Raw genomic sequence first — 13,430 nt, forward strand, 5'->3', positions numbered from 1 at the left:
GCAAAAGAGACACAGATGTATAGAACGGACTTTTGGACTCTGAGGGAGAGGGAGAGGGTGGGATGATTTGGGAGAATGGCATTGAAACATGTATACTATCATGTAAGAAACGAAGTGCCAGTCTATGTTCAATACAGGATGCAGGATGCTTGGGGCTGGTGCACGGGGATGATCCAGAGAGATGATATGGGGTGGGAAGAGGGAGGGGGATTCAGGATTGGGAGCTTGTTTACACCCGTGGTGGATTCATGTCAATGTATGGCAAAACCAATACAGTATTGTAAAGTAAAATAAAGTAAAAATTTTTAAAAAAATAAAAAGAAATAAAAAAAACAAAAGCAAAAATATTTTAAATGAATAATTTCTAAAATCTCTCCAAGCTCATAGCTGAGAATAAGTTATTCTTACTAAACAATTTTAGATTACATATAGAAAACTACTTAGTCTACAAACAGCCCATTCACAAGTTGTTCTCTGGGGCTGAAATTGAAGTTTATTGACCTTTCGGGTATTACCATCTTTTCTGATAATATGCTTTGAGACACTGATCTGGTCAAATTCAGTGTCACACACCAGGGAAATTCAGCATCATTTCCAGGAAACAACTGTGCCAATAATATTTTGATATCATAATTATTTTGCTTGGAGTGAATTTATCCTTGAGCTTCTTATTGAAAACTTTTACAAGAAAGAATTCACTCTCAGTAGACACTGCAGCATGACACATTTCCTGCTTCCCTTTCTTGGGCCTTCATTGCTTCCAGTACTGTGACTGCCACAGGGCCCTTCTGAAACACTCTTGCCTGATGAATTCTTGATGCACCACCATCTATTTCTGCTAAGGCTGAAGGCAACAGAAGAAAGATATTAGATTGAGTGAAAAAGATACAATCAAGGAGACTTTTCTTCAGTCTTTATGATAAACCTCAGAAAGCTAGCCAAAGATAGGTGGAGTCAAAGAAAGAGACATAGAGGAGTTAGAGATTTGAGATCTAGACTGACAAGAGCCTCTTTAGGGAAGATTTCGTGTCCTGTGTTCAGAAGAGATAGTATAATCCCCTTTGCAGGCCGACTCCCTGATCGGCATCCTTGTTTTTCTACTATATTTAAAGAGCACATCAGACCTCTGAGACATTACAAATTAAGGCAAAACAGTGACTCTCATCCTATCTCCTTCTTCTGACTCCATTAGAGCACAAGATGTTCTCAATCCTCCACCAAATATTGTCCTGAATATTCATTTTATTCTTGTAGATACACAAAAGGCAAAGGAGAAAAGTAAAGATATACCCATCAGAATGCAGAGTTCCAAAGAATATCAAGGAGAGGTAAAAAGCCTTCCTAAGTAATCAATCAAAGAAATATAAGAAACAATAGAATAGGAATGACTACAGATCTCTTCAAGAAAAATAGAGATACCAAGGGAATATTTCATTTGAAGATGGGCAAAATAAAGGACAGAAATGGTATGGACCTAACAGAAGCAGAAAATATTAAGAAGAGGTGGCAGGAATACACAGAAGAACTATATCAAAAAGATTTTTTGACCCAGATAATCACGATGGTGTGATCACTCCTCTAGAGCCAGACATCCTGGAGTGCAAATTCAAGTGGGCCTTAGGAAGCATCACTATGAGCAAAGCTAATGGAGGTGATGGAATTCCAGCTGAGCCATTTCAAATCCTAAAATATGATGCTGTTAAAGAGCTGCACTCAAATGCCAGCAAATTTGGAAAACTCAGCGTGGCAACAGGACTGGGAAAGGTCAGTTTTCATTCCAATCCCAAAGAAAGTCAATGCCAAAGAATGTTCAGATTACCACATGATTGCACTCGTCTCACACACTAGCAAAGTAATGCTCAAAATTCTCCAAGCTAGGCTTCAACAGTACATGAACCAAGAACTTCCAGATGTTCAAGCTGGATTTTAAAAAGGCAGAGGAACCAGAGATCAAATTGCCAAAATCCATTGGATCATCAAAAAAGCAAGAGAGTTCCAGAAAAACATCTTCTATCATCAAAAAAGCAAGAGGGTTCCAGAAAAATATCTTCTTCTGCTTCATTAACTATGCCAAAGACTTTGACTCTGTGGATCACAACAAACTGTGAAAAATTCTTAAAGAGACAGAAATACCAGACCACCTTCTGCCTTCTGAGAAATCTGTATGCAGGTCAAGAAGCAACAGTTAGAACCGGACATGGAACAATGGACTGGTTTCAAATTGGGACAGGAATACATCAAGGCTGTATATTGTCACCTTGCTTATTTAACTTGTATGAATTTCCATTTAACTTATATACAGCATTTCCATCATGTGAATTGCTGGACTGAATCAAGCACAAGCTAGAATCAAGTTGGTGTTAGAAAAGTCTCTTGAGATTCCCTGGGACAACAAAGGAAATCAGTCCTGGGTGTTCATTGGAAGGACTGATGTTGAAGCTGAAACTCCAATACTTTGGCCACCTGATGCGAAGAACTGACTCATTGGAAAAGACCCTGATGCTGGGAAAGATTGAAGGTGAGAGGAGAAGGGGATGACAGAGGATGAGATAGTTGGATGGCATCACTGACTCAATGGACATGAGTTTGAGCAAGCTCTGGAAGTTGGTGGTGGACAGGCAAGCCTGGCATGCTGCAGTCCATGGGGTCACAAAAAGTCAGACACAACTGAGCAATTGTACTAAACTGAATGGTAGTTAAGTGAGGGAGCTCAATTATCTGCATGACCTTCCCAATTTTTTAGCAACACTCCTCTGCTTGATAAAATGAGAGATTAAGCTAAATGTGAGCAAAGGGAATGACCTAAGCCACAGATTCTATGAGTGAGTTATAGGGAGAATTAAAAAGAAGAATCAATTGTATGTTTATAAATTTGCCCTTAGAAATAACAAGCTACCCACTAAGGTTTATAGAAAAGCATTACATCTTGCTATTTATAATTACAAAAATTGCAATAATTTCTTCTTGTTGTTTAGTTGCTCAGTCGTGTCTGACTCTTTGCGACCCCATGGACTGCAGCACACCAGGCTTCCCTGTCCTTCATTATCTCCTGCAGTTCTGTTGCACTGCTGAGTTTTCCAAATTTGCTGCCATACTGAGTGCAGCACTTTAATAGCATCTTATTTTAGGACTTGAAATGGCTCAGCTGGAATTCCATCACCTCTACTAGCTTTGTTCATAGTGATGTCTCCTAAGGCCCACTTGACTTCACACTTCAGGACGTCTGGCACTAGGTGAGTGATCACACCATCGTGGTTACCTGGATCATTAAGACCATTTTTTTTTTTTCTTTACAGTTCTTCTGTATATTCTTGCCACTCTTCTTAATACCTTCTGCTTCTGCTACGTCCATACTGTTTCTGTTCTGTATTTTGCCCATCTTTGAGTGAAATGTTCCCTTGGTATCTCTAATTTTCTTGAAGAGATCTCTAGTCTTTCCTATTCTATTGTTTTCCTCTATTTCTTTGCATTAATCACTGAGGAAGGCTTTCTTATCCTCCTTGCTATTCTTTGGAACTCTGCATTCAGATGGATAGAGATTTAATTAAGTAAAATGTGTTATAGTCAAACAATAGAGAACTATATAAATATTAAAACTGCCTTAGAGGAATAGTGAGGTCAACTGTTACAATTGATTCAAAAAAGGTAAAGGCCCCAAAAAGAATATACCATGTTTTTCTTACTGGGGAAACAAGTCACACATACAAACACATTAGATAGTTACCAATATCAACTAGGTTTTCTCTAGGTGATAAGAGTAATACTAATTTTTTGTTGTTGTTCTTCTCCAAATTACCTGAGATAAGATATGAGGAGGTGGGTTGTTTTAGAAGCAATGCTCCTTTTGAAAAGGGATTTGCTGTCTAGAGTCAAAGGAAAATAGAAAAAAAATGACGCATGCAAGGAAAACTGTAGGCACTTCTGAATGGGATCTCTACTAGGACCTGGAGTGCAGGACATGTCTACTCACTAGAGGACACTGATGGACAGCAACACAGACTATTTGAACCAACCAATTCAGGAAAATGTCGGATTCACTCAGTCAGTTCAGTTACTCAGTTGGTCCAAATCTTTGCAACCCCATGGACTGCAGCATGTCAGGCTTCCCTGTCCATCACCAATTCTCGGAGCTTACTCAAACTCATATTCATCAAGTCAGTGTTGCTATCCAACCATCTCATTCTCTGTCATCCCCTTCTCCTCCTGCCCTCAATCTTTCCCAGCATCAGGGTCTTTTCCAATGAGTCAGTTCTTCACATCAGGTGGCCAGTTAGATTCACTCAAGTCTACTCAAAGATTTTTCTTTGATACCTCTATGTGTAGTTTCATTACTGATGACTGGAAGGTACCACTTGCATATGAATCTTATCTCCTTGTAAACTGAGAGAAATACTGTACTATTGAGCCACCTGAGAAGCCTGCTCCTTTATAGAAAAGATAATCAGTCCAGAAGCCAAGACCTTCTCCAGTCATCACTCTTGCCTGAGGAGGGCTATATCATCTTAGCACAGGTGCCTAAAGATCTTCCTTTCTGCACCTAAATCATGACAACTCTGAAAGGCACTCCCAGCTTCTGAGCTCCCTGTGGAGTGGCTGGGGTCTTTGTCATGATGCAATGGAACTGAAATTCTTGCTCTTTTCCTACATCATTCCTTCATAAGTACTAATCCTGAGAGCACTCTCACAGGTATTGCCTGAAAACCACTATCTCAGTTTTCTTCTTATAGAATCTGCCCTGTAACAATGTATTAAGATGCCCAGAGCCTGGCAGAGATTAAGAGCTCAACAGATGTTTAATCCAATGAATCTGAAGCAATTTCTCTTTTTGTTACCCAGATGTACCATTCATATTGTAGCCTTGCTCTCTTTACTTGCATGTTGTGTGATAGAGAACAAAGGACTCCATGTGGGACATGACAAGGACAGGGACTGGAGGATGCTCTGACAAGGACTGAGGCTCCTCCACTTGCCCATCACACCTAATGTGAGGAGAGACTTCTGGGAACTGCAGAAGCATCAGGCATCACTTCAGCTTGACTTCTCTCTTTCACAAGATTTGTTCCTTTTATCTGTTTGTATTTCTTATCAACTAGTTAAAAGTAAACAAACACATATTAACCCCAAAAGATTGAACATAGACATCTGAGGAAAATGTAAATATTATTTCCCTTCAGGAATAAAGTAAAATTGTCTTGAGTCAAAACCTGCCCTGGGATTATACACACACACACACACACACACACACACACACACACACACAGAGAGAGAGAGAGAGAGAGAGAGAGAGAGAGAGAGAGATCCTACAACTGCATCAGTATATTGTAGCAGTAAGTAAATCCTTCAGATATAGAGGTATAGGAATATAATGACACATGAATACACTCTGCCTCTGACAATGATGGGCTTACTTATTAGGAACAAATCCTGTCACAGAAAATAAATACAAAAATTAGAAAATTTTACTTAGAAGAATAGGACTCAAAAGCATGAGAAAACATCAAGAAAAAAAAAAATGATGAACCGAGAACCTAAAGAGTCATAATCAAGAACAAGGAAGGCAATACAAGCAAAACCACCTACGACGAGATTAGGGAATTAGATATGGGGAGGGAGGTGGGAGGCAGTTTCAGGATGGGGAACATGTGTATACCCATGGCGGATTCATGTTGATTATGGCAAAACCAATACAATATTGTAAAGTAAAAAAATAAATAAATAAAATGACTAGGAAAAAATAAATTAAAAAAATAACTAAGATTGTCACGCTGAAGAAAGGAAATGATGCACATAATACTGATGAAAATGTCAATAGATCATTTCAACAAAGAATCACCATCTATAAAAGATGGTAATGTATGTTATAAAGATGTATGTACATGCAGCCAATGTATCTTATAAAGACGAAAATACAATATCTGCTTTTAACAACATGTTGGAAAGATTGAAGAGAAGACTGAATACAGCAAATGACAAGATTATCTAGAAAACTGGTCAATGGAAATCACAAAAACACAATCGAACGAAGAAAAAAATAGAATGAAAAAACAGAAGAGAGCATAAAGAAATATGTAGAAAGTGTTCAACATGTCCTGTTTGTGGAATTCCAAGGCGGAAGAGAACAGAGCAGAGGAAATTTGAGGAGATGGTGGCTGAGAGTTTGCCAACAGCTTAAAGGGAATCAACACATAGATTTCAGAAGCTTAGTAAACCATCAGCAGAAAATATACAAAGAAAGCATAAACTTAGTACATCACAGACAAACTAATGGAAAACAAAACAAAGAGAAAAATCTTAAAAGATCTAAGAACAACAACAACAACAACAACAAAAAAAACGCTGCATTGAAAGGAAATGTAATAAGCCCAATAGCTGACGTTTCATTAGAAATTATGTTCTAGAAGGTATTATAAGGACATCTTTGAAGTACTGAAAGAATAAGAAAGCAATATAAAGTATTTTCAAAAATGGAAGTCAGATATAAATGTTTATCTACAAGAATACATTAATTAGAAACCTACTGTAGGATATAACAAAGGGAATTATTCAGACTATAAGAAAGAAACATCACACAGAAGCAAAAAATTAATGAAATAATGAAGAACACTTAAAAAGTCAAATACATGTGTAAATATGAAGAGTACTGGCAGTTTAATATCACAACAGTGATGAGGAGAATGACACTGATGATGATATTGATGACATTTTATGTGATTATAACATGTAGAGGTAAAATATATAATAATAATAATAATAGCAGTCATTGGAAGGACTGATATTGAAGCTGAAGCCCTGATACTTTGGCCACCTGATGCAAAGAACTGACTCATTGGAAAAGACCCTGATGCTGGGAAAGATTGAAGGCAGGAGGAGAAGGGGGCGACAGACAATGAGATGGTTAGATGGCATCCCCAGCTCGATGGGCATGAGTTTGAGCAAGCTCTGGGTGTTGGTGATGGACAATAGAGGCCTGGCACTCTGCAGTCATGGAATTGCAGTCAAGACATGATTTAGCAACTGAACTGAATTGAATAATACCACAAAAGGCTGGAAGTGTATCAGTTAATTTTTGCTGTACAATAAACCACTCCATACTTAGCTTAGAAAAACAAACATTTATTATCTCTTATAATACTGTAGATTGTCCAAACAATTTCTGCAATCGTGATTGGCTCAGAGAAGTTTGATGATCATATGACATTTCACACTCGTATGGGACCTCAACTGAGAGACTGAGAAGACTATGATAACCGGGGCCTCAGCCCTTGTGGTGTCTCATCACCTAAAGGGTAAGCAAGGTTTGTTCACATGAAGACAGAAGGGTTCCCAGGAATAAGACAAGACAAGCTCCAGTGTACAAGTGGTTTTCACTCCTTTCATGTTTCCTAATGCCCCATTGGCTAAAGCAAATCGCATGCCTACATACAGTTTCAGAGGTTAAGAAACAATTTCCACCACCTGATGAGCATCTGCATGGTTGCAATGCAGGGTGTTATAGTTGTGTTTACAACATACCATGGCATCAATTCATCCAGTTCCCCAAAAGGGACTATTAAGAGTGTGAAAAGCAAGCCACAAAGTGAGAAAACAGATGGATTTCCATGTACTGACTGAGATAATAGTGTATCCAAGGGGTTCACTTTTTAATATTTTATGTGTGTGTGTGTATATATATATATATATAAAATAAAGTACTGGTGTCCAGAATATAAATTACTCTCATACACACGTATTTAAAAGGTAGACACACCACAAGATAAGTAGGCAAATAATGAATTGTCACTTGCCAAATAAGATATACAAATGGCTAGTAACCATATAAATATAAATTGTGCTCAACCTCAAAATTTGTCAGAGAAATTCATATTAAAATACTCTTAAAAATGACAAATATTTTATAATAAGATTTTTAAAAAACTGTGATCTAAGTAAAAATTTCAAACTGCTACATCACTTTGGAAAATAGTTGGGCACTGTTTGCTAAAATTCAATATATACTAAACTTATTTCCATTAATTCCATTCATAGGTATACAGTCAAGTGAAAGATTTACACACATATACAGTATTTTATATATATATATATATATACGTCTATGATTGCATATGTTGTGCTGTGCTTATTCTCTCAGCTGAGTCCAACTCTTTACAGCCCCAAGGATTGTAGCCCTCCAGGCTCCTCTGTCCATGGAGATCTCCAGGCAAGAATACTGGAGTGGGTTGCCATGTCCTCCTCCAGAGGATCTTCCCAACCCAGGGACTGGACCAGGTCTCCCACATGACAGTCAGATTTGTTACCATCCAGGGAAGCCCAAGAATACTGGAGTAGGAAGCCTATCCCTTCTCCAGGAGATCGTCCCAACCCAGGAATCGAATTGGGGTTTCCTGTATTGCAGATAAATTCTTTACCAGCTGAGATAACAGGGAAGCCCATATGTTTACATACGTATAAATGAAAAGACACGTATATAATGTTTATAATATTTGTAATGAACGTGTGATTATAGCAGCAGTATTCATAATGTCCCCAAATAACAATCAGCAGTAGACTCTCTCATATATTATATGTATAAAACTAAAACATGAAATTTTGTACAGAAATTAAAATGAACAAACAACTGCTACAAGCTACTAACGTCATTTGAAAAAAGACACAAAATAGATTAAACTGTAAAATTATTTTTATATTGAAAAACAGGTACAATTAGTCTCTGCTGTTAGAATTCAAGATAATGGCAATCTTTAAGTGTGTCTTGGAGCAAAAAAGGGACTTCAGAGGTGCAGGATGGGGAACACTTGTACACCCATGATGGATTCATGTTGATGTATGGCAAAACCAATGCAATATTGTAAAGTAAAAAAAGTAAATTAAATAAGTTAAAATAAATAAATAAATAAGACAGTATATCATGTTACATTTACTTTTTTGATAATTTGTTGAATTGTAGTCTTAAATCTGTGTACCTTCTTTATTTTTATATACTACAATAAAATTAATATAATATATATACACATATATATACCTATATATATTTAATATATAAGTATATATATATGTATTTGTTACCATCTGTATATATATATATATATATATATATACACATATATATATACATATATATGCATATTTCACTTGGTAACTTATTTGGATAAAACTAAAATATACTCCCTGACAAAGCCTAGTCACCAACATTTCATTTCTAATTATCAACAAGTCTTAATACTTCTCAAATCTCCTTCAATTCAGTATATCTTCCTACACTTCCAAATCAAAGTTACTAGTATCTCTTCCAGGCTTATGGCAATAGTTGTTCTCCCCAAAGTCAAATTGGTTACTCATTTTTTGCCAAACAATATCTAGAAGGATAAGTTTAAAATGAGCTCTATTAACACTCTATGGTTCAAAACCTTTTGTTCAATCACTTCTGATTTTTCTGGAAACAAAGTATTCTAATCATGTTCTACAGGCCTTACAAGGCATCATACCACCCTTTGGAGATTCTCTGTGCCACAGCCACCCCCACTGTCTTTCAAACCCTTAAGAAAGTCAAACTCCTGCCACAGGTGTTTTTCACACTGTGTTTCCTCTGACTGAAGACACATTCTGTTCCTGTTCATTTTCAGAGTTTAGCACAAAAGTCATATCTCAAGAGAAGCCACAGCTCCCACTCTAACCCCTGGCTGTTGTTAGGCTTCCTTGACACATGCTCTCCAAAGACTATCTTCCTTTCAGCTGGAAGTTTTACCTCAGATTATTAATTCATTAATTTGTGGTCAAGAAAAAGATGTACCTCTCTCTTTAGCATAAAATCTCTGTAGAACTTGGATTTGTTTTTAACTCCCTGTTTTATCACCAGAACCTAAAACAGTTCCTATTACTTATTAGGAACTCAAGAGATATTTACTGAATAGATAAGGGGATGGGTGGGTGGATGACAACCTGGCCCTCAAGAACGCCACCACAGTGCAGCTGTACCATCTGGCTTGGATGCCCCGGTCAAAGGTCAAATTATATTTCATCATGAAAAGTCAACTTCCAGTCTTGATTTCTAAAATATCATTTCTTAAGATGTTCTTTTTCAATTATTTGGGGAAGAGAGGAAGGAAAGAACAGGCATTCTTTGTTTTTGTTTTTATTATTGAAGTATATTTAATTTACAATATTCTGTTACTTTCAAGTGTACAGCAAATTGATTCAGATATATATATGTACTTCAGATTCTTTTCCATGGTAGGTTATTACAAGATATCGAGTATAGTTCCATCTACTCTGTTCTACTTCAAATGAGGAGGGGTTGTGAGAAGAACATTACACAGTAGTAAATGTGCAGACATTTCTGGTTACACAGAAAGAACCTTCAACAAAAGATGGAAGATAAAACCTATAAGGAAACAAAACAAAAACTGGTTTCCCACCAGAATAGCTAGGGGTGGCATGGAGCACAAACAAATTTGCTACATACAAAATATACCTAAGAATAATCTAGAATGGAATTTAAAATAAAACAGGAACCTAATTGACTTCTTACAAGGAGCTCAGAGCTACCAGCCATTCTGTACTGGTAATTTTTCTGAAATTTTATTCCTTATTTGATCATTTTTACCTAGTCAGGATAATAAAATTCTAGTATCATTACAATAGCAAATGGAAAAAAGATTGCAGTAGGGGAAATTTGGTGCTATCCTGGACAGAGAGGAATAAATTATTCAGTTGACAGAAAAAATAAAAGACATTCCTAAATATTTTCAGCCTATGTTCACCAACACCTTTAGATTCCTGGCTCACACAAAAAAATCACAGGGCTTTGGGTTACTTGGAGCAATTACATGTAATCACTGCCACCTTGAGGCCATCTCTAAAACCTACGTCTTCTAACTTCAGAGAGCAGAGAAAACTACACTGCAAGACATAATCAGTCCCTATCATTGTAGCGTCATGTACTTATGCCATCATTTATATTCATCATTTACATTTATCTCTTCAATGTGTGTTCTCTAACTGGGCTTTCTAAGCCTGGAATAGCATAGATGAAAGCCAAGAAAAAATCATGTGGTCAACTCAGATATCTCATAAGATGATTTGAAAAAGAAGAAATGTTGAGAAGTTTTATTTACAAAATATATTCAAGTTAAGTAACTTAGATATTTTTATCCCCAAAGAAAATAATCCAGCTTTCTGAGAAGTAAACTATGATAAAATATAGGGACATTTAAAGCAATTCCATTTGTATAAATTGTAAAGTAAGTCGTAGCAAAATCAGTTATGAAATTTATTTGAATGCATTTCTGCTAATAGTAATTTTTAACTATAAAAATGTTTTCACTGGAGAATACAATAATAAATTACACCATGGTTGTATTTTTATTCTGGATATATCAATACATTCTGAAACTACAACATCATACAAGCCCTAAGTCACTATCATAACACTAGGAAGCAATAACTTGCCATATTTCGATCCCCTGGAGGAGCTATATCTCTGTTCCCAAAGTGATCCTATTCTTTACCATACTAGTTGGTGATCCTAAGACTAGAGTGAAGGGCTTACATTTGTTTTTGGCTTTATAAACCTGAAAAGCGGTCTTCCTTTGTCATGGCCAGTAAGTCAGTAAGCAATTTCTCCACCAACTTTCTATCACTTGCATGTAAATAATCCCTGTCTTTTTTCTTTCTGACACTCATGAGGTGTAGCTTAAACATTCTAAGAAAGCAAGAACATTAATTTGTGTGCATAAGAGCTTCTTCCCATGGGCCCAAAATTCATAAGGTCCAATTTGAAACTCAAAGAAAAGGAAATTCTGGATCCAAACACCATTACTCCAATACTTTAAATTTCCCTCAACTCAATAAGTCAATATATATCAAGGAAAAAAAAATACGTGAAAAAAAAGTGAAATTTAAATTCCAATTCACTCTGCCCTTTGGCTGAGTAAATCTTAGAAAATAATATATTTTAATAATGGAAGAATCTCTAAATTAGATATTTAGGGTGGGGAGATCAGTGTTTTTCAAGAGCAAAGCATCTAATCTCCTAGTTTAGAGTAAAATAATATCTGAGAAAATCTTGAGAGTAAAAAGAGGAAATCCTGAAATAAAGCAGAGTAAAGGAATCTTATTCTAGGATGCATCATCAGAGAAGCTCACCTGGAGAATGATCTTTCTCAGATGAAATGATCAAATACAGAATGAAAATATCAGATATTAAAGCTGAGAAGTGGGAAAATATGTGTTGTCCACTATTGTGAGGTTCAGAGAACAATAGTTACGATGATCAGTAATGGCATCAATGCATAGACTTTCCCTGTGCTGTGCTAAGCAGATGAGTTTAATGGTGCCATTTCCAGTTGTGTACAGAAGTTAGCTATATCAACCTGGATGTTTTCAAAGAGGTTTGCTGTCCTTTCCCGCTCCAACACTGGGTCTCTTTATTCCACTTAAAACAGGGAGATTATTGTTAAGTCACAGATGCATTTTCTGATGCCAGAATTGTCCGGGATTGATGATATTAGTTTGGGAAAAAGAAAAGGTAAAAGAAGATAAATTTGAGGTGCAGTTTGCAATGGGAGAGAAGAAAGACACAATGGAAGAAACCTTCAAGTTGGAGAAAAAAGAATTCCAACTTATAATTTAATTGAATTTCCAATTTTATGCAAGGGTTCCAGCTTGCTTTCATGTGTAACCATTGCAACCCTAGCCCAGCTCAGATATAACTTTCATCCTAGATTTTCACATAACTGCTTGCCACTGCATTTTTTTTTCTGAATTCTTTATCTAACTTCTTTCCTACCCACCATAATATTCTACTCCTGACTTTAAGTTAAAATTTGTTTTCCAGAAATACCTCCTTGCTGTCTCCTGGCAATTCATTCAGTTTACCATCTTCTGGACCCTAGCTAGTTTCCACACTTTATCTCCTATAAACATGAGTGCTGTTGAAGCACTGCATGGCACAAGGAGTGACCAAGTAGAACAAATCCTGCTGTAAATGGCCAGTGTAGTCATACAAGAAAATTATTGCTGCATTGACCTTATCTTCCAGCATTGCACCCTCATTTGACTGCAGCCACACTGGACTCCTCACAGTTCCTCAAGCTTCCAGGAGCATTCCTATTTTAAAGACATTTATAATTGTTGGGAGTTTTTCCCACCCAAGAGATCTTTTTGTAGGTTTACTTGCTTTGTAATTATCACTTTCTATTCAGTTCAGTTCAGTCATTCATTCGTGTTCAACTCTTTGCGACCCTATGAATCGCAGCACATCAGGCCTCCCTGTCCATCACCAACTCCCAGAGTTCACACAAACTCATGTCCATCGAGTTGGTGATGGCATCAGGCCATCTCATCCTCTGTCATCCCCTTCTCCTCCTGCCCCAAATCCCTCCCAATATCACAGTATTTTCCAATGAGTCAACTCTTCGCATGAGGTGGCCAGA

At 36.8% G+C, this 13,430-nt stretch overlaps 1 protein-coding gene across 1 annotated transcript in view; it reads right to left on the minus strand.

Annotated features, from left to right (window-relative positions):
- AIM2 (absent in melanoma 2) overlaps nucleotides 1-10,016 on the minus strand; it is a 53,732-nt gene extending 43,716 nt beyond the window's left edge. Inside the window, 3 exon segments of the mRNA XM_042243394.1 lie at nucleotides 454-582; nucleotides 584-749; nucleotides 9,973-10,016. Coding sequence (XP_042099328.1) covers nucleotides 454-582; nucleotides 584-749; nucleotides 9,973-10,016 — 339 coding nt within the window.
- Nucleotides 10,017-13,430: the final 3,414 nt, after the last annotated feature.

This window comes from Ovis aries, chromosome 1 (assembly GCF_016772045.2).
Source record: "Ovis aries strain OAR_USU_Benz2616 breed Rambouillet chromosome 1, ARS-UI_Ramb_v3.0, whole genome shotgun sequence".
Classification (NCBI taxonomy): domain Eukaryota; kingdom Metazoa; phylum Chordata; class Mammalia; order Artiodactyla; family Bovidae; genus Ovis; species Ovis aries.